This window comes from Scyliorhinus canicula, chromosome 25, assembly GCF_902713615.1.
Source record: "Scyliorhinus canicula chromosome 25, sScyCan1.1, whole genome shotgun sequence".
Classification (NCBI taxonomy): Eukaryota; Metazoa; Chordata; class Chondrichthyes; order Carcharhiniformes; family Scyliorhinidae; genus Scyliorhinus; species Scyliorhinus canicula.
Window position 1 is genome coordinate 20,067,856 of NC_052170.1, and position 25,444 is coordinate 20,093,299.

Sequence of the window (25,444 nt, forward strand, 5' to 3'; positions counted from 1 at the left end):
CTTGACCAGTGCCTTTGCCGTTGGACTCCATGACCACTCTGTTCCCCCACTGCTACACTGTGGCTGTTTCCAAGGTGGACTGCAATGCCATCTTGCCACCGAGAGAGCAAACAAAGCAGGCGCATGGGCACACATCACCTCCAGGCTCCTGTCCACACCATCTGGACGTGGACATATATCAATGTTCCTCTATTTGTCGCTGGGTCAATAGCCTGGATCCTTGTGGAAGCGCGTTCAGTGCAATGACCACGGCAGTCACCCCTCTGAATTAACAGGGATTATGAGCAGTATAGGCAAACTTTACCAGTGACACCCTCGAGCTGCTTCTCCCCTAGGCAAGTACCTCCCAAAGGAGCAGGAGAGGGAAATGAGAGAGAGAGAGTGCACCCCCTTATTGATTGAACTGAGACCCAATTATGGATTTTGGAGCATTTTGTACTTTGGGAATGGGATTGTGTGGGAATGGGATTGTGTATGAATGGGATTGTGCATGTGTCTAATGCCAGGAGATGTTTCAATCAGTGTCATTCTAGCCATTCAATGCTGTTAGGTTTGTGAGATTAACCGGTGCCTTCACCCGATCTGTTGCTACTTTGATCTTCAAGTCTTGTTCCGAGTCCTGTTTAATTCGTGTTTTCCTTCCTCTTTTAGAATTGCACCTACTACTGGGGATTCGCGGCGTGGCTGGCATATCACATCAACCACCCGCTCTACACACCCCCTGGTAAGTCACGGCTCACAACGATTCAAGGTGGCTGCTGCCCTGCACTGCACTGATACATGCATGTTGTGCTGCGGCACGGTCACATTGGCATGTCCCAGCTGCTTGTTGACGAAATGCCCTGGTGTGATATTGAGGCACATCGATCTATGCCTGCCTCTCCGAGCAATAAATGAGGCCGTGCCAATATCGTCCACATCCCAGGATAGAATGAACCAATTAGAGGCAACACCATCAACAACTCGCACTTGTGTATCGCCTGTAATGCGGTAAAAGATTCCAAGCTGCTTCACAGAGCTTTTATCAAACAGCATTTGACATTGAGCACCTGAGATACAGGGCAGGTGACCAAAAGCTTGGTTAAGGTGCACGGACTGCAGCTGTTTCTATAATGACATTTCTCACACAATGCAGTGTTGGCAACTGGTGTGGCCTTGCTAGTTTTCTCTCTCTATCTCCGGAACAAAGTAGATCTGATCTCTGCAGCTGCAGATGTCCATTTGTTGAGAAAAGGGTGATTGCTGTGGTTCCATTTCCAAGGTCTTACCCTGCTCCTCCTGACTGTCCCGTGTGTGTGTGTGCAGCCAGGTCAGGCTGTTGGGATGCCTTCTGTGGCCAAATGGTCAAACACTACTGAGCTCGAATGTAGAGTGATGACTTTTGTGTGAAGGAGGGATCGCACTCATTCAGTCAGATGTTCCTGAAGTCTTCTAACTTATGAATCCCCTTACTCCCGTCACCCACTGTGCCTTGAGCCATCTAGACCCGAAGGTATGGAATTCCCTCCCTGAACACTTTGCTCGCACACTCGCCTGACCTTCATGCACCCGCAGCGCTCCTTTTATAATCTGAACAAGGTTTGGGTCATCCCACCTGATGTATCCGCCTTTGGTTTAGTGTCTGTTCCTGTCTAATTCCACCACTGAGCCCCGAGGTGTCAAGAGCAAGTGAGGTTGGTCATTTTGCAAGTTCCAGTTTGCTGCGTGTTGGAAGAGTCCATGTCTCCAGATGTGACGCATTATATTAGATGAAGGACTCTGGGCAAAACCGCCAGGGTTTTAAGTCTGCAAGGCTCCCGCAGATTCAACCTGTGCACCACTGGAGTTTGTAATGGTGATTTATACCGACAGGATCAGGACTACGAACATCAGAATGATCCATTTTTAGCTCCATCTTCAACAGTCAGTATGTAGGTCACCTGTGGTGGCACAGTGGCTAGCACTGCTGCCTCACGGCTCCAAGGTCCCAGCTTCAATTCCGGCCTCTGGTGAATGTCTGCCCGTGTCTGCGTGGGTTTCCTCCGGGTGCTCCGGTTTCCTCCCACAGTCCAAAGATGTGCATGTCAGGTGGATTGGAAATGCTAAATTGACCCTTTAGTGTCCAAAAGGTTAGGTGGGGTTACTGGGATAGGGGGATAAGGTGGAGGTTTGGGCTTAAGTAGGGTGGTCTTTCTGAGAGCTGGTGCAGACTCGATGGGCCAAATGGCATCCTTCTGCACTATAAATTCTATGATTCTGTAGGCAAAGTGCAGGGGCGCCCAATTTTGATGTCTGCTTTCCAATAGCTATAGCAGTGACTGATTTGTGTAGATCACTGAGCTGTCCAAGGAGAGTGCTGGCTGGGGAGGTGGGGTGCTGCATATGTTCCGTCTTCTGTGACTTGGGCCTCCAGGCATCTCGATTATTGTGTGGGACGGAGGTGGCATCGAAGAAACCTTGGGTCAGCATCACTAACACCACTGTGTGCACCCCGCCCCCCCCCCCCCCCCCCCCCCCCCCCCCCCCTCCCCAACCCCTTCTCCAGGTACCTTCGGCCACAACCGGGTTAACAATAGGCCTCTGGCTGTTTGGATTAGTGTGATCCTCAGCCCCAGCTGTTTGTGGACTTGGTGGAGATCATGTTCCAGCTGCTGGGACAGGTGGAGCTTCAGCCCCAGCTGTTTGTGGACTTGGAGGAGATCATGTTCCAGCTGCTGGGACAGGTGGAGATTCAGCCCCAGCTGTTTGTGGACTTGGTGGAGATCATGTTCCAGCTGCTGGGACAGGTGGAGCTTCAGCCCCAGCTGTTTGAGGCCTTCTGATGGTTACCAATCAATAACCTTTACAACATAGAAGAACATACAGTGCAGAAGAAGACCATTCGGCCCATCGAGTCTGCACCGACCACTTAAGCCCTCACTTCCACCCTATCCCCGTAACCCAATAACTCCTAACCTTTTTGGGCACGAAGGACAATTTAGCACGGCCAAACCACCTAACCTGCATGTCTTTGGGAGGAAACCGGAGCACCCGGAGGAAACCCACGCAGACACTGGGCGAACGTGCCACAGTGCTATCCACTTGTGCTGCCCATTTACTGGTGGGCGCATTGGAGATTAGGTTGGACTTTTGTTTTTGCAATCTCTCTGGCCTCCTTGATAATCTGACTCTTTCCTTTCCTCTCTGTTTCAGCTTATGGAGACAAACAAGTGAAAATTGCTCTTGCTATATTCCTGGTGAGTTTCCTTTTCCCTAATATCTGGAAGCTGAAGTTTGTTCTTAATAACTGAGTGATGGTGCTGCGGGTTTTGCTTTAATCCATTTGTGTTACCAGATCATGTGTGTTTTGCTGAAATTTTCTTCCCTCTTTCCATTTTAACTTATTGAGTGAAATTGCCAGAATAGAACATAGGGAAATACAGCACAGAACAGGCCCTTCGGCCCACGATGTTGTGCCGAACTTTTGTCCAAGGTTAATCATAGATTATCATAGAATTTTGGACACTAAGGGCAATTTATCATGGCCAATCCACCCAACCTGCACATCTTTAGAATAAGTAGCGACGAACCTGATATTAGCATTCTCCAGTTGGGAGGCAGCCTCACAGTACACAGAGCACATTTATGTCAGAGTGTACTGACTCCTCCCTCTAATGGTTATGGAGGGACAATCTGGAGTGACTGAGTTTAGAGTAATGCTAGAGGTTGTTTTAGCTGAAGGTTCCTGAGGAGGGTACTCTGTGTGAGAGAGATTACAGAATGGAGATGGGTGGGTGAGGTTGCACCTAAGCTCCAGTGTTGTGGTGTGAATACCTGTAACGTGAAAGATGCCGACATTGGCATGGGAATAAAGGAGAGTGAGCCTGGGCTGGTGTCTCATCTATTTGCAGGAATTGCTGACTGGGAGTAGGGGAGCTTCAGGTCACCATTCGCCTGCTGTATCCCTGAACTTCTCCCACTAAAGCGTGACACACAGGAGGCCTAGGAAAGCTGGGATTACATAGAAATTAAAGCACCAGAGTAGGCCGATGCTCCACACGATGATCTCATAGTTAGGGATCCTCTCGGAAGGAGCGATCACAATATGGTGGAATTTAAAATACAGATGGAAGGTGAGAAGGTAAAAGTGTTTTGTGCTTAAACAAAGGAGATTACAGTGGGATGAGAGAAGAGCTAGTTACGGTTGACTGGGAGCAAAGACTTTATGGTGGAACAGTGGAGAACCTTCCAAGTGATTTTTCACAGTGCTCAGCAAAGGTTTATACCAACAAAAAGGAAGGACGGTAGAAAGGGAAAATGGACCGTGGATATTTTAGGAAATAAGGGAGAGTATCAAATTGAAGGAAAAAGCATACAAAGTGGAAAGATTAGTGAGAGACTAGAGGACTGGGAAATCTTTAGGGGGCAACAGAAAGCTACTAAAAAATCTATAAAGAAGAGTAAGGTAGATTAAGTCACACGGGATCAGAAGTGATGTGGTAAGATGGGGACAGAATTGGCTCAGTCACAAGACAAAAGGGTAGCAGTAGAAGGGTGTTTTCTGAATGGAAGGTTGTGATTAGTGGTGTTCCACAGGGATCTGTGCAGGGGCCTCTGTTGTATGTGGTGTACATAAACGATTTGGATGAAAATGTAGTCGGTCTGATTAGTACGTTCGCGGATGACATCCAAATTTGGTGGCGTGGCAGATAGTGTTGAGGATTGTTAGAAGATACAGCAGGACACAGGCTGGAGACTTGGGCAGAGAAATGGCAAATGGAGTTTAATCCAGACAAATGTGAGGTAGTGCATTTTGGTAGGTCTAACATAGAGGGGAAATATACGTAAAAGGTAAAACTCTTGGGACTATAGAATGTCAGAGAGATCTGGACGTGCAGGTCCACAGATTTTAGAAGGTGGCAACACACGTGGACAAGGTAGTCAAGAAAGCATACGGAATGCAGCACGATAGCATAGTGGTTAGCAAAATTGCTTCACCGCACCAGGGTCCCAGGTTCGATAGTCGGCTTGGGCCACTGTCTGTGCGGAGTGTGCACGTTCTCCCCGTGTGTACGTGGTTTCCTCCGGGTGCTCCGGTTTCCTCCCACAGTCCAAAGATGTGCAGGTTAGGTGGATTGGCCGTGCTAAATTGCCCTTAGTGTCCAAAATTGCCCTTGGTGTTCGGTGAGTTACTGCGTTATGGGGATAGGGTGGAGGTGTGGGCTTGGGTAGGGTGCTCTTTCCAAGAGCCGGTGCAGACGCGATGGGCCAAATGGCCTCCTTCTGCACTGTTGGGTTGTGGGTGTAGGGTGGATACGTGGGTTTGAGTAGGGTGATCATGAGTAGGGTGATCATGGCTCGGCACAACATTGAAGGCCGAAGGGCCTGTTCTGTGCTGTACTGTTCTATGTTCTATGTTGTTTCTAATCTGTGATAAGATTATGAGAGTAAACTTGCTCAGAATATAAAAACAGATAGTAAAAGTTTCTACAAATATATAAAACAAAGAGTGGCTAAGGTAAATATTCATCCTTTAGAGGATGAGAAGGGACATGTAATAATGGGAGATCAGGAAATGGCTGAGGAACTGAACAGGTTTTTTGGGTCGGTCTTCACAATGGAAGACACAAATAACATGCCAGTGACTGATAGAAATGAGGCTTTGACAGGTGAGGACCTTGAGAGGATTGTTATCACTAAGGAGGTAGTGATGGGCAAGCTAATGGGGCTAAAGGTAGACAAGTCTCCTGGCCCTGATGGAATGCACCCCAGAGTGCTAAAAGATGGCGAGGGAAATTGCAAATGCACTAGTGATAATTTACCGAAATTCACTAGAATCTGGGGTGGTCCCGGCGGATTGAAAATTAGCAAACGTGACACCACTGTTTAAAAAAGGAGGTAGGCAGAAAGCATGTAATTATAGGCCAGTGAGCTTAACTTCTGTAGTAGGGAAGATGCTGGAATCTATCATCAAGGAAGAAATAGTGAGGCATCTGGATGGAAATTGTCCCATTGGGCAGCACAGCATGGGTTCATAAAGGGCAGGTCATGCCTAACTAATTTAGTGGAATTTTTTGAACACATTACTAGTGCGGTAGGTAACGGGGAGCCGATGGATGTGGTATATCTGGATTTCCAGAAAGCCTTTGACAAGGTGCCACACAAAAGGTTGCTGCATAAGATAAAGATGCATGGCATTAAGGGTAAAGTAGTAGCATGGATAGAGGGTTGGTTAATTAATAGAAAGCAAAGAGTGGGGATTAATGGGTGTTTCTCTGCTTGGCAATCAGTAGCTAGTGGTGTCCCTCGGGGCACAGAAAGTCACAAAAAGTTGGTTTACAGGTGCAACAGGTGATTAAGAAGGCAAATGGAATTTTATCCTTCATTGCTAGAGGGATGGAGTTTAAGACTAGGGAGGTTATGCTGCAATAGTATAAGGTGTTAGTGAGGCCACACCTGGAGTATTGTGTTCTGTTTGGTCTCCTTACCTGAGAAAGGACGTACTGGCGCTGGAGGGTATGCAGAGGAGATTCACAAGGTTAATCCCAGATCTGAAGGGGTTGGATTAAGAGGAGAGGTTGAGTAGACTGGGACTGTACTCGTTGGAATTTAGAAGGATGAGGGGGGATCTTATAGAAACATAAAAAATTATGAAGGGAATAGATAGAATAGATGCGGGCAGGTTGTTTCCACTGGCGGGTGAAAGCAGAACTAGGGGGCATAGCCTCAAAATAAGGGGAGGTAGATTTAGGACTGAGTTTTGGGTGAAGAAGTTCCTCCTAAGGGTTCTGAATCTATGGAATTCCTTGCCCAGTGAAGCAGTTGAGGCGCCTTCATTAAATGTTAAAGATAGATAGTTTTTTGAAGAATAAAAGGATTAAGGGTTATGGTGTTCGGGCCGGAAAGTGGAGCTGAGTCCACAAAAGATCAGCCATGATCTCATTGAATGGTGGAGCAGGCTCGAGGGGCCAGATGGCCGACTCCTGCTCCTAGTTCTCATGTTCTTGTGAACCTGCCCCCTCCACCCTACTTCATCTCACCTTGTTAGCAAGTCCTTCCAGTTCTGGGTGAAGGCCCATCTTGTACTGTGATGCTAATCTGGTGACTATTGCCGGTGGAGCTCGTAGCTCTCGGGAGCCTCCACGTTCCTTGCTGATCACACCTCTTCTTGCTCTTTTTCTCTCCCGCAGTTCTGCCAGATTGGTAACTTCTCGATCCACGTAGCGTTGAGAAACCTCCGGCCACCAGGTGAGACTGTGTACGTGACGTGCCGGCAAGCCAGGTAGCAGTGAAGTGGGTACTGCGATGTCGCAGTGCTCCATAAATCAGGACTTTATAACCCATACCGTGGCGGTTTGGGGAATTGAATTCATTTAACGAATAAAGAGGTAGCATGACCACAAAGCCTAACTGGCTCACAAATGTATTTGGGGGAAGGAGAGCTGCCGACCACGGCCAGTCTTCCCCATCCCCCCGTGCTCATTGACCTTCATTTTAGCTTCTGGTCAAGCAATCGTTTTGTTTTAATTCTCATCTGTGCTTTCTCTCTCCTGCGGCCCTTACAACCCTTCGAGGTATCTGCCAATTTGGAGCATTTTAAATTCCTCCACTCTCGGTGCTCATGCCTTCAACTGTTCTGGCTGTGAGCTCTGGCGTTCTCTCCCTAAGCCTCTCTGCATCCCCACCTCGCTTTCCTCCTCTGAGATGTCCCTTTTAAATACCTACTTTTAATCATCTGCCCTGACCTCCTACTGTGGCTTGTGTCTGATTTGTTTGCAACTAACGCTGCTGTGAAGTGTCGTGGGATATATGTTGCCACATTATAGGCACTCTATGAATGCATGTTGTTGTTGTTGCTCCTCCACAGCAACTTGATTGATTTTTAATTGCCCTGTGGATAGGCCTAGCAAGCCACCCCAATTGTATCAAACTGCCACCATCTTCCCAGGGATGGGCAGTAAATGCTGACATTGTCCACATAGCCCGCAATCCGAGGATTAATAAATAAATTATTCATTTTCCTCACAAATATAATTGTGATCGATCTTGCCCTGGAACTGTCCATACGGCACTGAGGGCCATTAGGGTCAGCCAGCACCGCCGTTTACCGTGTACACTATTCACTCCCTCCCTTTTGTACACTGCACGCTAAGCTATCGCCTGCTCTGTGTACGCTGCACGCTGTGTAGATTATCCTGTGTATGCCTGATGGCCCGTACCCTGTGAATGGAGTATTACGAGCACAAGATCGTGTGGAATAGGAGCAGGAGTGAGCCTGTTCCGCCATTCAATAAGATCGCTCTGATCTGATTTGTGGCCTTCACTGCACTTCCTGCATGACACCCGTTACTCCAGCCTCCCTGTAATACCGCAAACCTGTCTCCTTCGTTGTTATAAACCAAGACAGATCGCAATAAATGTTTAAAATCTTTAACATTCTTACAAATTTTTGAAGTGTTTCACTCTGCAGGAGGAGGGTACCCAACCCATCAGGTCCGTGATGGCTCTCCCAAAATTAGTCCGAACCCCCGGCTCGTTCCCAGATTTTGGTTTTCCCAGCAAGAATTCAACCCCTTTTTTTTAATCAATTTTAAAATGGCAATTTTATCACCCCACCCTCTATTTGGAACCTTGCTCTTCCTGATTTTTATTAGCGACCTAGACCTTGGGTGTTCGGGCACAAAGTTTGCCAAATAAGACAAAATTCGGAAGCATTATGAACCGTGCGGAGGATAGAACTTCAAATGTTGGTGGGATGGGTGGCAGATGAAGTTCAATGCAGAGAAATGTGAGGCGATTCATTTGGTAGAGAGAACACGGGGAAATAGTATAAAATACGGGGTAAAACTTTTTTTTTTAAATTTAGAGTACCCAATTCATTTTTTCCAATTAAGGCAATTTAGCGTGGCCAATCCACCTAGCCTGCACATCTTTGGGTTGTGGGGGTGAAACCCACACAGACACGGGGAGAATGTGCAAACTCCACACGGACATTGACCCAGGCCGGGGTCGAACCTGGGACCTCGGCGCCATGAGACAGCAGTGCTAGCCACTGCACCGCCATGCTGCCTTTAAAATACAGGGTACAACTCTAAAGGGGGTGCAGGAGCAGAGGTACGTGGGTATACATGTGCATAAATTATTGAAGGTGGCAAGGCAGATTGGGAGCGTAGTTTGTAAAGCTCAAAGTATCTAGACTTTATCAGTAGAAGCGTAGAGTAGAAGAGCAGGAAGGTGGTGTTGAACTTGTGCAAGTCACTAGTTCACCCTCAGCTGGAGTGTTGCGTCCAGTTCTGGGCGCCACACTGACATTGGAGGGAGCGCAGAAAAGGTTTTAGAAAATGGTTCCGGGGATGAAGAACTTCAGTAATGAAGACAAATTGGAGAAATTTGGACTGTTTTCCTTGGAGAAGAGAAGGCTGAGAGGAGATTTGATAGAGATGCTCAGAATCATGAGGGTTCTGGACAGGGTGGATAGGGAGAAACTGTCCCCCAGCTCGTGGAAGGAAGGATCGAGAACGTGAGGCCTCAGATTTAAAATAATTAGTAAAAAACAGCACTAGTGATATGAGGAAAAGTTTCTTCAGCAGCGAGTGGTTAAGGCCTGGAATGCAATGCCTGAGTGTGTGATGGAGGCAGGTTCAATTCAAGCATTCAAAGGGAATTTGATTGTTATTTGTGCAGGGTTATGGGGGAGAAAGCAGGAGAATGGAACTAGGCGGGTTGCTCATTCGGGGGGGGGGCTGGTGCAGACAGGGCGGGCCGAATGGCCTCCTGAGCCCTAACATTTCTGTGATGTTTTTGTGAACTGGCCTCTGTTGGGGGCTGGTTTTAATGTCCCTGAAATAGAGCCAAGTCTTTTGATTGGGGGGGGGGGGGGGGGGGGGGGGTAGATATTGGTGTTTATTGCAGGCCAGTCCCTGCACTGAAGGTCGAGGTTGTTGGGAGGAGGGAACAGATATCTGAGGGCAGAATGCGAATATAGGAACTTCGGGACAGGAGTAGGTCATTTGGCCCCTTGATCCTGCTCCACCATTTAGTCAGATCACCGCTGGTCTTCTACCTTTGGGAGTGTGTTGCTGCGTTTCCTTTCTGTCTGAGACGGGCAGGCAGCTCTGAAGAGGCACAAAACGGGCAGGAAAATAGCAGCAGAGAGTGCACTGCCTCGCCAAGCAAAGATTTGTGTGTGGAATGTGGTGTCAACCTTAAGCTCTGGCATCTTTGTAACTCCATCTCCTGCTCTAATTAAAGATAATTTGTTTAGAATTAATCCCTGGTCCGGTTGAGTGTCATGGAGTCGAATGCCAAGGATCCTGGAGCATTTAACGTATCCAAACGGGCAGATTATTTGTTTTGCACAGGTGGCCTGTTGACAGCCCATTAAGAACAGGCAGTACTTTGAGTCTTTGAATAACCCTTTAGGCGCTGGCACAGCTACAGTCTCAACTCTTGAACATTGGCAAGTGGATAGTTTGCTGCAAAACTCTCTGAAACAATTGCAGTCTCGCTCAGTTTACACTGGTTAACATCTTTATAAAATACTGAACATTTCTTTCCGACACCTCGGCCCATAACCTCCTGGTTCCCCAGAGTCACATTTAGGGGGTCCCCCAATGTGACGCTGGGGAATGCCTCCGGGAGGCTCCCACATAAGGGTTTCCCCCAGAAGTGCTAACTTCCTGTGGACAGTTGTACCTGGCTGGGAGCCATCTGACACAAGCGATTTAAATTCATAACTTCGGGTGGTTCAGCCAGTTTTAAGAATTGCTTCTTCGCTTAAAAGAATACAGTTCACACCCAAGCCTCCATTTCTGAGTCTGTTCCATTCAGTGTATACGTCTGTTATATTTTATCTACCCTCTTGCATGACTGATCCACGTCCACTGCAATTATAGAAAATACTGGACAATCACAGCAGGTCTGACAGCATCTGTGGAGAGAGAAGAGAGCTAACGTTTCGAGTCTGGATGAGTCTGTGTCAAAGTCTCGACAAAGAGTCATCCAGGCTCGAACCATCAGCTCCCTTCTCTCTCCACAGATGCTGTCAGACCTGCTGCGATTGTCCAGTATTTTCTGTTTTTGTTTCAGATTCCAGCATCTGCAGTAATTTGCTTTTACCCACTGCAGTTATATTCATGTAATGTGCTCTGTCAGGTCCCTGTGTACTTTGCAAATTAAACTGCATCCTCTGCTTCTGCTGTCCCTGTTTGAGTGTCATCGGAGAATTTGACCAGTCGCCTTATTTCAGCCTCTCCCAGGCCTTTTTTAGATTAGAAGCCACAGACGTCAAAACACTGACCCTGTGAATTGCCAGTCAGCACTAGCCACCTTCCCCACCGCCCATAATCTGTTATTGCACCTCTCGCAAGCACTACATCAACTTGCTCTCCAGCTCCATGACCCCGATTTCATTTTTATAATCGTCTTTATTAGTGTCACAAGTAGGCTTACATTAACACTGCAATGAAGTTACTGTGAAAATTCCCTAGTCGCCACACTCCGGCGCTTGTTCGGGTAGACTGAGGGAGAATTCAGAATGTCCAATTCACCTAACAAGCACATCTTTCGGGACTTGTGGGAGGAAACTGGAGCACCCGTGGTTAGTTGGAAAAGTCTTTCATGTGGAACTTTTGCCGAGCATTTTCTGAAAATCCAATGTGGCAATATTTTGAGGTAGTTTCAAAATCATCACAATTTCTCAAAGGATATTGAGATTGGGTGTGCTGCAGTCAGAAACTCCCCTCCCACAGTGTTAAGAAAGAAACTTTCATTTATATATTATCTTTCAGTGGGTCCATAGAATCCCTGCAGTGTGGGGGTGAGGGTGGTTCCGAGCCCGTGGCTGGCGAGATTCGGGGTGTTGGAGGATCCGAGAGTACAGGTGGGAAGATAGCCCGGAGACGGATCTTGTTAGGGTGGCGTGATCTGGAGTCGCCTAAAGCAGTGGGGTGGGTGAATGACTTGGCGGAATTCCTTCATTTGGAGAAAATTAAATTTGCCGGGCGGAGGGTGTAGCCATCTGGGATGGCCACTGTCAGCATATAAAATGGACACTCTCGGAGCATACAGGGAAAAATGGACAATGCAAAGTAAACAAGCAGGCACAGAGCTTGAATGTGTATTTGGGAAGACAGGCTGCAGACGGAACCAAAACTCTTGGCCGATTTGCACATTTGATGGCCCATCTCCGAGAAGCAAAGAACTGGTGCTCGGGTAGCCGATACCGTCCCAGGCAGTCCGGCGCCACTACCTCAGCAAGAAGACACAAACAAAGCAAGGCCAACGGCCACTTAAGACACGCCCAGCCATCAAGGCACCCGCCCCTTTATTGGCTCAGATCGATGGCGGTGATCGAGAAGCTGCCCAATTGATTGGGACCAAGTTTAAGGCCGGCCTAAAAGTGCGCGAAGACCCCCGAGTATAAGGAGGAACCCCTGCCCTATGTTCAGCCTCTTGGATTTGGCTCTCAAGCGGAGAGACCCTTCCACCTGCATCACCAGAAGCAGTAAGTTCAGGTTCAACGCTCGCTACCAGACAGACTACCTTAGCTACACTCCTGCTACCTCTTCGACCCCAACAGCCTCAGATCCGAACAACGGCCACTATTCCTCTGACCTAAGTGGGCACCCGAAGTTAGGTATAGGTGTTAGTGATAGATATAGTTTAGCCTGTAGTGGTATTGTGCATGAGTAAACCATACTGTGTGTAAATAAAGTAGTATTGACTTTGAACTAACTAACTGGTATATTGGCTCTTTGATCGGTATTCAGTTGAACCTTGTGGCGGTATCGAGAGATACCTGGCGACTCTGAAAGCATATTCATAATTAAGATTAAGAAAGGCGACCTTATTAATTGCCATATTTAGAGCCACAAAAGAGAGCAACGGGGGGAGTGGTTCTTTTCGAAATGGAGGCCAGTCATTGCCTTTTTTAAGGAATGGTAAACGTCAGCAGAGGAGGGGGGGTGTTGGGGTGTTTTTACTGTACTGTGGGTATGTATTATGTTTTGGTTTAAATGGGTGCTTTGTAAATAACTTGGAAATGCTTTGAATAAAAATATCTTTAAATAAACAAAATAATTCCTACAGTGCAGGAGATTGATTCCAGAGATTGAAGGGTTTGTCGTATGAGGAGAGATTGAATAGTTTAGACCTGTACTCTCCAGAGTTCAGAAGAATGAGGGGAGAGCTAACTGAGGTATTCAAGATGCTGAAATGTATGGATAAAGTAGACGAGAAGCGGGTGCTTCCTCTTGTGGGGCATTCTAAAACGAGAGGTAATAATCTTAGATTAAGAGGTAGCAAATTTAAAACAGATTTGAGGAAAAACTACTCCCAAAGAATCTGTGGAATTTGCTACCCGAGTGCAGTGGATGCTGGGACAGTGAGTAAATTTAAGGAGGAGTTAGACAGATTTTTAATTGGTAACTGGTTGAAGGGTTATGGAGCACGGGCAGAACGCTGGAGTTGAGGCCAGGATGGGATCAGCCACAATCGCATTAAGGGCGTTGAGGCTAAATTGCTGACTCCCATTCCGAGGTCATGTGTTTGAGGGAGGAGATGCTCTGGCTGATTTCACAATCCAGCTCTTGGTCTGTAACATTACAGGTAGCAGATGAGGAATGTATCAACCATGATAGAATGGGGAAATAGACTCGATGGGCCGAATGGCCATGAAAGTAGGAAGAGGCCATTCGCCCATTGCGTCTGTACCGACCCTCCAAATAACTTTTTGAAGTCCAGTCCCTTGTTGTAATGGAGGAAACCCAGCAGCCAGCTCTGCACAGCAAGATCCCACACAGAACAATGTGATTGTGACCCCCCCCACCCCGGCTTGAAATAGTTCCATGGGATTTGTTCCATCCACCCCGAGGGGGCAGGCAGCATCCCTGTTTGCATCTCAGCTAAAATTACAGAGCTGTTGTACTGGACCTCTCCAGACTGTTGGAGGCTGCGGGCTCCGATTATGTTGGAATGTGGGCCTGGGTTACACTTTCCAACTCGTGGGAGTGAAAGTTCTCGCTGAAGAATGGACACCATTGACTGAAACCATCATGAACCCCCCCTGCATCTGTGTTTTTTTTTCTCTCTTTTCTCTCCTCTTTCCCCTCGCTCTGCGTCTGAGGGCTGGTTGGGCAACATATGTTGTGAACACAGTGGACAATCATTGTATCCTCTTCTCTCCCTTCAGGCTCTAAAGCGCGCAGGATTCCTTTCCCAACCAAAACCCTTTTACCTGGCTTTTCCTCCTGGTGTCTTGTCCTAACTATACATACGAGGTAAGTCCCTGCCTGTATATTGAACTTGCTGCTGCTGCTTGGAACTCTGACTGGGCTTAATACTTTAGTTTATATATATTAGATTTTTTAAACTGTGTGCAGACATGGACGGTCAGAGACAGCGTCCACTAGTGGGCATGGTCCGTGCGCAGGCACGGGCGTACTCGCAGTCCACTCACTTGCTGCTGAATTTGCCGCCCTGAAATATTGAAGCTTGAAGTCTAGGCAAAGCCAAACATTATTTTTTTTAAATAAATTTAGAGTACCCAATTCATCTTTTCCAATTAAGGGGCAATTTAGCGTGGCCAATCCACCTACCCTGCACATCTTTGGGTTGTGGGGGCGAAATCCATGCAAACACGGGAAAAATGGGCAAACTCCACACAGACAGTGACCCAGAGCCGGGATTCGAACCTGGGACCTCGGCGCTGTGAGGCAACAGGGCTAACCCACTGTGCCACCGTGCTGCCCCCAAAGCCAAACATTCTTGCCAGCCCTTTGCTGAAGCGTGTCCCAGTTGGGTCTGATAGGGAACTGATGTAATGTTTCCTGTTATCACAATATGAAACCAATTTTTTTAAATTTGGAAATTTAAAATTATCCCCACGTTTATCTTTGACCTATCCCAATTGAAGATAATGTGGCTGCGAACTCTATAAATGGAGGGGCTGCTGGTGAATTAATGATTGTTGTGCTGCGCCTGCCCTCCAACTGAGCAGAATCCCAGGGCGTGAATATCTCCATCTCCCTCAACCCTGGGGAATGCGGCTGCTGATCTTATCGAGCCATCTGAAATATGTCAACAGATCGGACCATTAGAGAAGGACCGCTTCTGAGTGCCTTTACAAATTGGATCCATTTGTTATTTGTGGCTTCACCCTCTTCACTTGTTGAATAGTGGAAGGATTTGCAGGCTGATTAATGGGCCTTCATGACCGTGACCATCATCATACCAGCCTGTCGCATGGTTAATCTTATTAACACAGGAATACAGTGAGGATATACTGCCTTCAATGTGAATGAATGAGTGAGTAATGTAGCTCTGGTCTCTGTTCACAGGTGGGATCCTGGATTGGCTTCACTGTAATGACTCAGTGTCTCCCAGGTAAGGTAGCGTGCTTTGCTAATGATTTGGGTTAGACAACTGACTGCAACAGGCTTACTGTAATGAAGGCAGTCCAGACCCTCCATATCGCTTGTGAGGGAGCTCCTCGGTGGGCGGAGCTTGCGGTCACCCTCTTACTGAGTGACCCGGCACAAAAACAGGACCCCTTTCTGCGTCACCGAGTTCCTCCTTTTCCAAGGGAGTTATTTAAATCTGACGCTGGACTCTCAGCAAGCTTTGCTGCTGCGCTGGGATCAATGATCAGAGCAACCGGGGCCAAAGATACCTGGCCAGCCTGGAGGTGGCACCACTTCTAACCCCAAGCAACCTTCCGTACCATACAGCATCTGAGCCAGGATTACCCAGCTCCGTCCTGGGTTAACCAACCTCCGTTGGTGTTGTGGATCTCGGTGTGTCCAGATTAGAGGGAGAGGAATTTGCTCCGCTTTCTGCTCTGGATCCCAATCCACTGGGAAGTGGGAATGTCAGGGCTTTGCTGTTGAGCTGCCTGTATGATATTTCCTTGTGTGTGAACATCCGGTGATTCAAACCCATCCTTCAGGCCAAGGGGAGAGAATCGCAGTTGTTAATGAACTGACTGGATTCTCCGATACAGGGTTGGTTCAGTCTGACTGCCCTTCTCCAAACTGTCTTTGAGACGATCTAAGTCAAAGGACATGAGAGAAACTTTGGGTGCGGTATTTTCAGAAGGTGCTGTGAGGTGGGGAAGGGAGAGGAGGTGATAGAAAACTTGCTGTGAGAGCTGGCAGCTCATCGCTAAATACAGCCGGTAACTGCTCCCTGTCACTCTCGCTCGCTTCCCTCCAATCCCAAGTTGACCACCAAGACAAGAAAATAGTGCGGTAAGGGGGAAGGATGAAGCAGAGGTAGCTCACTAGTCACTCTATTCTGCTTCAATCGCTCATTCTCCCCACACTCAGGCAGCTACACTGTGGGTCAGAGTGCAAGGTTCAAAGGGATGACGATTAGGCTGAGATTAACAGCCAGTGACTTGCAGCCAGCCCATGGGACCTGCCTTAGTGCTGCTGCCTCCTTACCCACTCAGTGAGAGGTTGCTGATGGGTGAGCTGCAGGCAGCTGGGAGAAGTCGAGGGACCGGCCCCCTCAATCTTAAGTTTACTGGGCCTGGTGAGGAGGGGAAGGGTGGCTGGGGATAAAATTTAAGACCTCCATGCTGTTTGTAAAATGTTTTGTGTTATCTCTCTCTCTTTGCAGTTGCGTTGTTCACACTGGTTGGGTTCATCCAGATGGCAATCTGGGCAAACGGGAAGCATCGCAGCTACTTGAAGGACTTCCGTGACTATCCTCCCTTGCGCACCCCAATCATCCCCTTCTTCTTGTAGAATGCAGACTCCGTGAGCCTGGGCAGGGTGGCGATCATAACTACTCGCTCCTTTGTCTGTCCGTCCTGCTGCAGTAAACCAATCACGAGCTTGAGCAGAGTTGTTTGATTATACCCTAATCCTGTTCTTCTGAATTTAAATAAAATCTCGGGGCAATTCTGTCTCTTTGTGCAAAATGGTGAAGGAGTGCTGAGAATCTTAAACCCACCTCTTTCTATTTAGACGCTCTTGGAACTCGTGTGTATTTTGTCCATTTCCTGATTTTTAATTCTGCTCCGCTGAGCTCTGGTTACTCTGCGGGATCCCTGCAGTTCATTAGTGACAGGACAGACTGAATCATTGGCGGCTGTACGACATTGGGGAACTGCTGCAGATTGGGTGACCGCGAATCACTGATTCTTTTAACCTCTGTCCAATTTCTGATGTCGATGGGCAGTGAGTCCAAGTAAATCAGGCTGCTGATTCGCTGCTGCCCAAGCTAACATGCACAATCCCCACCTTTACTCCACACTGCTTCCCACCTTCTCCGCACCCCCTGCCCTATTACCCTGAATCTCCACACTCCTCCATTCTCTCCCTTCCTGTTGGGTGTCTGAATCTGAGCCAGTGTCATTCCTGTTGGTGGGGGTGGATTGGGGGCAGGAGCTCTTTCCCCCACTGCAGTTCGACAGCTGTCCCCTCGCACTGCAACCTGCACACTTTATTACCTTTTCTGATGGGAGAGTGCAGAAGGGGAGCTTTTACTCTGTATCTAACCCTGTGCTGTACCTGTCCTAGGAGTGTTTGATGGGGACAGTGTCGAGGGAGCTTTACTCTGTATCTAACCTCGTGCTGTACCTGTCCTGGGAGTGTCTGATAGGGACAGTGTCGAGGGAGCTTTACTCTGTATCTAACCCCGTGCTGTACCTGTCCTGGGAGTGTCTGATAGGGACAGTGAAGAGGGAGCTTTACTCTGTATCTAACGCCGTGCTGTACCTGTCCTGGGAGTGTTTGATGGGGACAGTGTAGAGGGAGCTTTACTCTGTATCTAACCCTGTGCTGTACCTGTCCTGGGAGTGTTTGATGGAGACAGCTTTGCTCTGTATCTAACAGGCCAGACATTGGTCATCAACACAAAGCTGATGCAGTCAGACTGTGAAGCATTGTCAGGTACTGTCTGCTTTAGGGCAAGAGTTAAGATGGGCCTGGGTGGCACAACCCAATGAATTATATGACTGACCAGTCCAGTCTCGTATTTTGGTTGTTCAATTTTGTTTTTCCTTGTTTAATATGGAGTAAGTTTCAGCATCCCCTCCTGGAGCTGGCCAAGAACTAAACCGAAGCAGGTCTCGGCACTGAATGTCGGTAAAATCCGATGAACAAACCTGCTTGGAAAACTGCTGTGCACTGATCGCAGAGTGGGGTTGGTTAAGGATGTGAGAAGTTGAAACCAAGGAGCTTTTCTGGGTTACTTTAACTGTGGGGATTGTGCCCTACACACTTGAGCACTAGAATATTGATCTCTCTATTAATTGCTGCTTCCTGTAATCTTGAGTCTTAGTGTCTCAGTATCAATGCTGTCTGTGTGTGTGTTTATGGTAACGTGTTCAGTATCCATCACTCTTGATCTCGGCTCAACTTTGCAGGCACCCTGTCAATGATTGGCATTTGTTTGCAAGTTGCTTGGGGAGAGTTGGGTATTGAAATAACTAGTTCGTATTTCTTTCTGAATTACTTAACTTTGTATCTGAGGTTTTTGTGTAGTTTAAAAAAAGTTTAAGAACGTTTCTCTTTCAAACTCTGCAATGTCGTCAATAACGTTTACAAAGAAACCGAATAAACTTGATTTGTCTGTAATGGGCTGTTGCTGTGCTTTTTGTTACAATATAAATGCTATGAACACCAAGAATAGGAGCACAGGTAGACCGCAATCAGGATGGACAATAGAATTGGGGGGGGGGATTGACAAACTACACAACAGATCAAGGTCGAAATTCATCCTGGTCAGAAGTACAAACCAGGGGGGTGACACGATGGCGCAGTGGGTTAGCACTGCTGCCTCATGGCGCTGATGACCCAGGTTCGATCCCGGCTCTGGGTTACTGTCCGTGTGGCGTTTGCACATTCTCCCCGTGTCTGCGTGGGTTTCACCCCCACAACCCAAAGATGTGCAGGTTAGGTGGATTGGCTGCACTAAATTGCCCCTTAATTGGAAAAAATGAATTGGCTATTCTAAATTTTAAAAGAAAGTAAACAAGGCGCTGGATTCTCCGTTGTTGGGACTATGTCCCTATGCCATCGCGAAAGCTGGTCTTTTACACCAGGACAACTGGCGTCAAAAAGCCACAGATTCACCATCTTGCAGGGGGCTAGTAGGGAGCTGTCATCAGCGGTCACGCATGCATGTGGTGGCAGCCTCCAGTGGCCATGGCGCATTCAGCCGGCTGACCTAGACCCACAGTGCCCTGCATCAGCTGCCTGCCCCAGACCACCTGCACACATTTGCCCCCCCCCCCCCCAGCCCCTGCCTTTGCCTTCTGATCAGCCCTCCCCCAACTGTGGCCGCCACACGAGTATTAAGGACAGTGGGACCATGTTAGAACCACGTCGTCGGGAATTCAGCGTACGCCGATTTTCAGGGGGGGGGGGGGGGGGGGGCGGAGAATTGCAAAACCGGCACCGGTCCCGATTTCATGCTTGAAAATGGATTCTCTGCCCCATTGCCGAATGCGATTTCGGCATCTGGGTGCGGAGAATCCAGCTCAAGGTGTGTTATGCACTCTATACCCACCTGCTATTCAGTTCTGCTAACTAGACGTATACATCTAATTTCTGCCCTGCAGCATTTAAACAAACCTCCCCTTCAATTTAAAAATGGCCCATGTCTTCTGGAAGGGGATCGATAGCAACAGCTATACCACCGGTACAGGGAACCTTTAGATGAGTTGGTTACAAACTAGGGAGCAAGGAGGACCAGAGACGTCACATACCAACGTGATCCATTCATTACCTGTTTATGGTCAACATGATCCTCTTCCCACCCTACTTACCGACTATCCTCTCCCCTGCCTCTGCGTGTCCAGCTCTGGTGGACTGAGTTACTGAAGGCTCTGCAGCTATATGGAAAGGCAGCAGGATTGTGGAGTGTTACTCAGTGCTGCTGTCTCTAAGCAGCTCTGCCAGGCACACAGGTCACCTGGATCAGCTGACGGCTGAGTACTTGCAATAGACCAAATGGGAAGCTTCGACCAGGGAAGGCTCAAGAGATTCAATAACTCCTAACGAGAGCTGCCACAACGCAAAGTGCCAGACGTCGGGCTCAAGGCTCTGGAATCTCGTCTGAGGTGGTACCAACTGCGTAGGTCCTCCTTTCTTCCATCTCTGGGAAGCCTGTGTAGCAACAACGACTGGGTTCAGCAGTGATACATTGCGCGTGTGTGTGTGTGTATGTATATATATATATATATATATCACACACCCACATGTTAGTGAAGAGTGTGGCAGGACCCGCAAGAAGGGATTGCCCGAAAGCAACAGGTTAGGTTTATAATTCAACACTTTATTGATTTCAGGAGGTATTAGAATTATATACAAAATAAATCCCATCACACTGCAGACTGGTCAAATGGGGAGACTGAGCCACCAGCTACCCGGTAGGTCCACAAAAACTGGTTATGCTGCCTGCCTCTCCTCCATTTTCTTCTTCCTCATCAGCAGGCGTCTCTCCCTCTCGTACTCCTTCATACGCATCACGTAACTAGGGAGAGAAATCACGAGGTTAGTGGGCCGATTTAACAATCCTTGTTCCATAACAGAACGGAGAAACCCCGGCACCTGCTGCTTGCAACAAATTTACATACAGTAAGAGTCAATAAGTGAGCAGTTAATTTGTTACTGCCCCCAGAATCAATGATACGCAGTAGGGATTACTGAGATCTTATGTCCACCTGTAAAAGATGTAACCTCCAAACGGAGAGCACTCTCCTCATGGTACTGGGATTGTTGTATTCCAGTCTCCCCAGTATGTTCTTTGACCCCCTCGTAATTAGTACATAGATGTGCGACACATATTTCTCAGATAACAGGGTAGGGGGTAACCAAATTTGATTGATTTTCACACGCCTCCTTGGTGTTCTACTATCACTACCACTGGACCAGTACACTGCAGTGCGACGTGCACCTCTGAACACCCTCTGCAGTGCCTCGTGCACCTCAGAACTCCCTCTGCAGTGCGGCGTGCACCTCAGAACTCCCTCTGTCGGCACACTTAACCAGAACATACATGGGCAGGTTCTTCCCAGCGGTGGGGGACAAATGTGAACGGCGCCAGGGAGGCCTGGCCAACCACACGCACCTGTTCTGGTCTTGCCCCAGGCTTAGACATAGAACATACAGTGCAGAAGGAGGCCATTCGGCCCATCAAGTCTGCACCAATGTGCCCAGCACTTGTTGGGTACTGGACAACCTTCTTTGAGGCCAAGTCCAAGGTTGTGGGGTGAGGGCCGTGCCCAGCAGCGGGTTTTAGAACAGCCAGAGCTCTTCAGAGGGAGAGGGGCAAACGCCTTGGCCTCTTCCTCGGCTGGCGATTGGCAGCACCAGTGACCAGCAACCAAAGGGGGGGGGGAATGGAGAGAGAGAGAGGGGAGGGAGAGAATAGGCAGGGTTGAAGGGGGAATGATATTTAGCATAACACAGGGCAAGTAGGGAACCAGTGGAAACAAACTGGGGCCTCGAACAACCGCAACAGCAATGTCAAGGTGGATACCACCCCCCCCTCCAGTATATTCTCAGACCAGGAGGAGGCAGATACACAACCAAAATATTGCTGTTGCTGCAGCTGACCGCCAGGGACACAAAAACGGGCCCCCTCACCTGTACATAGATTACTTTTGAATACCTAGGAGTCTAGGCGATTCACTTGCTGTACAATTATGTTTTGTTTTTCTTCCTGTTTTCCCACTTTATTTATTGAAACTCTTTTGGAGTACAGTGTGATAACCCTATGGGTGGCACAGCAGCACTGTGATTAACACAGTTGTTTCACAGCTCCAGGTTCGATTCCTGGCTTGGGTCACTGTGCAGAGTCTGCACGTTTTCTCCGGGTTTCCTCCCACAGCCCAAAGATGTGCAGGTTAGGTGGACTGGCCATGATAAATTACCCTCAAGTGTCCAAAAAAAGGTTAAGTGGGGTTACGGGGATAGGGTGGAGGTGTGGGCTTAAGTGGGGTGCATTTTGCAAGGGCCGGTGCAGACTCGATGGACTCCTGCATCGTAAATTCTACGATGATTCTATGAACCCTGGAGAATCATAGAATTTCCGGTGCAGGAGGCCATTCGGCCCATCGGTTCCGCACCGGCCCTTGGAAAGAGCGCCCTGCTTAAGCCCCACACCTCCACCCTATCCCCATAACCCAGTAACCCCACCCAATGTTTTTGGTCTCCAAGGGCAATGTATCACGGCCAATCCACCTAACCTGCACGTCTTTGAACTGGGGGGAAACCGGAGCACCCGGAGGAAACCCACGCAGACACGGGGGAGAACGTGCAGACTCCGCACAGACAGTGACCCAAGCCGGGAATCGAACCTGGGACCCTGGAGCTGCGAAGCAACCGTGCTAACCACTGTGCTACCGTGCCGTAAACGAGAAGAACACGAGGTACAAATGCAAAAAAAGAACTCCCTCCCTCCCTCTCTCTCTGGAGGGCAGACAGAGAGGCAGCTTTAGCACAGATCTGAACACCCATCGATTAGCGGCTGCTCCGAGACCACCGGCATCGGATGCCAGGAATACTGAAAGCTCAAAGCCAGCTTCAGCGGGTGAGTCAGCCCTCACGCCCACCCCAGGGGACAGCGCAACGTGCACCGGGTAATAAAAGCGAACTTACTCCTCGTGCTCACAGTAATCCCAATCGTGACGCTCGTGCTTACACTCGAGGAAGTTGGGCCACATGTCCCGTTTACACTTCAAAAACTTGATGAGGTAATGAGCGCAGTAATCGCGCTGACTGAGGGGCAACTGGGCATCATTCATCTCCTCTTGTGTTGCGATCATCACTGAGAGAGACAAGACGTAACAGTCACTATGTTAAATCTCAGGCACACAATTCTACTGATCAAGCGTTTGCATTTATACAGTTACAGTGTAATTAAACTTCCCAAGGTGAGTTAGAGGAGCGTTATTACACAAACAAACACCAATGTTAGGGCAGGGCCAGCCATGATGTGTCCAAAATAGTGTCTTTGGGGAGAGAAAGGCAGAGAGGTTTAGAGGGGGAATTCCACGCTTTGGGGGGGGGGGGGGGGGGGTCGAGCGATTAAAACAAAGGAATGCGCAGGGTACCAGAAGTGGAGGAGAGGTAGATTTTGGGGGCTTTAGGGCAAGGGGGTGGTTACAATGATGGAAGTGAGGTGAGGGAGGAGACTTAAAATGGAGGCAGTGCCAACGCAGCTCAGCAGGCACTGCGGCGATGGGTGAGTGGGACTTGGTGCAGACGGCAGAGTTGTGGATGAGCTCAAAGAGGATGCGGGAGAGGGCGGATTGTGGCGCAGTGGCTAGCACTGGGACTGCGGCGCTGAGGACCCGGGTTCAAATCCCAGCCCTGGGTCACTGTCCGTGTGGAGTTTGCACATTCCCCCCCCCCGTGTTTGCGTGGGTTTCGCCCCCACAACCCAAAGATGTGCGGGGTAGGTGGATTGGCCGCGCTAAATTGCCCTTTAAATTGGAAAAAAAATAATTGGGTACTCCAAATTTATTTTTAAAAAGAGATCATAGAATTTACAGGAGACCATTTGGCCCATCGAGTCTGCACCGGCTCCTGGAAAGAGCACCCTACCCAAGGTTAACACCTCCACCCTATCCCCATAACCCAGTAACCCCACCCAACACTAAGGGACACTAAGGGCAATTTATCATGGCCAATCCACCCAACCTGCACATCTTTGGACTGAGAGGAAACCGGAGCACCCGGAGGAAACCCACGCAGACACGGGGTGAACGTGCAGACTCCGCACAGACAGTGACCCAAGCCGGAATCGAACCTGGGACCCTGGAGCTGTGAAGCGATTGTGCTATCCACAATGCTACCGTGCTGCGGGCAAGAGGCTGGTCAGTAGAGACTGGAGGCAACAGAAGCACTTTTTTCCTCAAAATCGCTTCAAATTTCTGCTGCTGACTGTCCATTAACATTTCTATTTAACAAATTGCTATTTACAGTGTAAGTGCCCACAACAATGTCCATCTCAATCTGGCTGGTGTGTTCTATTAAGGACAGGGGGGTTACACGTGGTATCATAGAATCACTGCAGTACAGCAGGCCATTCAGCCCATCGGGTCTGCACCGACCCTCTGAAAAGGCATCCTGTCCACGTAACCCCATCTAACCTTTTGGATACTAAGGAGCAATTTAGTGTGGCCAATCCACCTACCCTGCACATCTTTTGACTGTGGGAGGAAACCCATGCAGACATGGGGAGAACGTGCAGACTCCACACACAGACGGTCACCCGAGACCCAAATATGAACGTGGAGGATTCAGCACCAGCTATGATCCTGCATAAAACCTCACTGAGCTCAGGACAATCTGAATGGATTCAGTCAGGGGACTGGGCAGACTGGAACGTGTTTGCAAGTGTCAGACTGCAGGGCAGAATTTACGTGGTTTTTAAACACCTGGCTTCCTCGACCCAGGTCTCCCAAAGGTAGTTTTGCACCTGTAAAAGTGTGTGGCGTCAGAGCAGAAAGATGCCCAGGCTGATGTACTTAAAGTTATAAAGTTCATCCCTTTAAATTGCACTCATCACCATTAACGACAGGACTTCACCGCAGCGTTGACCAGCTCCAAATACTCCAGCCACAATCCATCACTGCTCCTTACTGGCTTTTAGACACTTGATAGTCATGAAGGAGAGACAGTGGCCTGGTAGCTATGTTATAGAAACATAGAATATAGGAGCAGGAGGAGGCCATTCAGCCCTTCGAGCCTGCTCCGCCATTCAATATGATCATAGCTGATCATCCAACTCAATAGCCTAATCCCGCTTCCCCCCCCCCCCCCCCCCATATCCTTTGATCGTCTTTGCCCCAAGTGCTAGATCCAACTGCTTCTTGAAAACAAACAATGTTTTGCGTTGCAGGAATTCCACAGGCCGACCACTCTCTGGGTGCAGAAATTTCTCCTCACCCCAGTCCTAAATGTCCCGCATCCTCAGACCAGTCACCTCTGGTTCTGGTCACCCCTACCGTCAGGAACATCCTTCTTGCATCTACTCCAGTCTAGTCCTGTTAGAATTAATGTCACTGGACTCGTAGCCCAGGGGACGCGGGTTCAAATCCCACAACGGCAGCTGGTGAGATTTAAATTCAACAAACAAAGGCAAATCTGGGGCAGCACGGTGGCGCAGTGGTTAGCACTGCTGCCTCACGGCGCCGAGGTCCCAGGTTCACTGTCCGTGTGGAGTTTGCACGTTCTCCCCGTGTTTGAGTGGGTTTCGCCCCCACCACCCAAAGATGTGCAGGGTTGGTGGATTGGCCACGCTAAATTGTCCCTTAATTGGAAAAGAATTGGGTACTCTAAATTTATTTTTAAATGAAAGCAAATCTGGATCTTAAAGCTAGTCTCAGTCATGGTGACCATGACAACCATTGTTGGAAAACCCCATCTCGTTCACTAATGTCCTTTAGGGAAGGAAATCTGCCGTCCTTACCCGGCCTGGCCTACATGTGAGTCCAGAGCCACGGCAATGTGACTATTAGCTGCCC

The 25,444-nt window shown here is 48.6% G+C and overlaps 2 protein-coding genes across 2 annotated transcripts in view; one reads left to right on the plus strand and one right to left on the minus strand.

Annotated features, from left to right (window-relative positions):
* LOC119957136 (very-long-chain enoyl-CoA reductase-like) overlaps positions 1–16,882 on the plus strand; it is a 56,633-nt gene extending 39,751 nt beyond the window's left edge. The window contains 7 exon segments of the mRNA XM_038784886.1: positions 652–724; positions 3,172–3,215; positions 7,149–7,206; positions 14,150–14,179; positions 14,182–14,237; positions 15,297–15,342; positions 16,579–16,882. Of these exon segments, the coding sequence (XP_038640814.1) occupies positions 652–724; positions 3,172–3,215; positions 7,149–7,206; positions 14,150–14,179; positions 14,182–14,237; positions 15,297–15,342; positions 16,579–16,706 (435 nt within the window). The 3' untranslated portion in view covers positions 16,707–16,882.
* A 3,341-nt stretch (positions 16,883–20,223) lies between these two features.
* The window catches only part of ndufb7 (NADH:ubiquinone oxidoreductase subunit B7), a 10,055-nt gene continuing 4,834 nt past the window's right edge, over positions 20,224–25,444 (minus strand). Inside the window, exons 2-3 of the mRNA XM_038785049.1 lie at positions 22,572–22,740; positions 20,224–20,442 (exon numbers count right to left, since the gene is read on the minus strand). Coding sequence (XP_038640977.1) covers positions 20,358–20,442; positions 22,572–22,740 — 254 coding nt within the window. The 3' untranslated portion in view covers positions 20,224–20,357. The remainder of the gene's footprint in view (positions 20,443–22,571; positions 22,741–25,444) is intronic.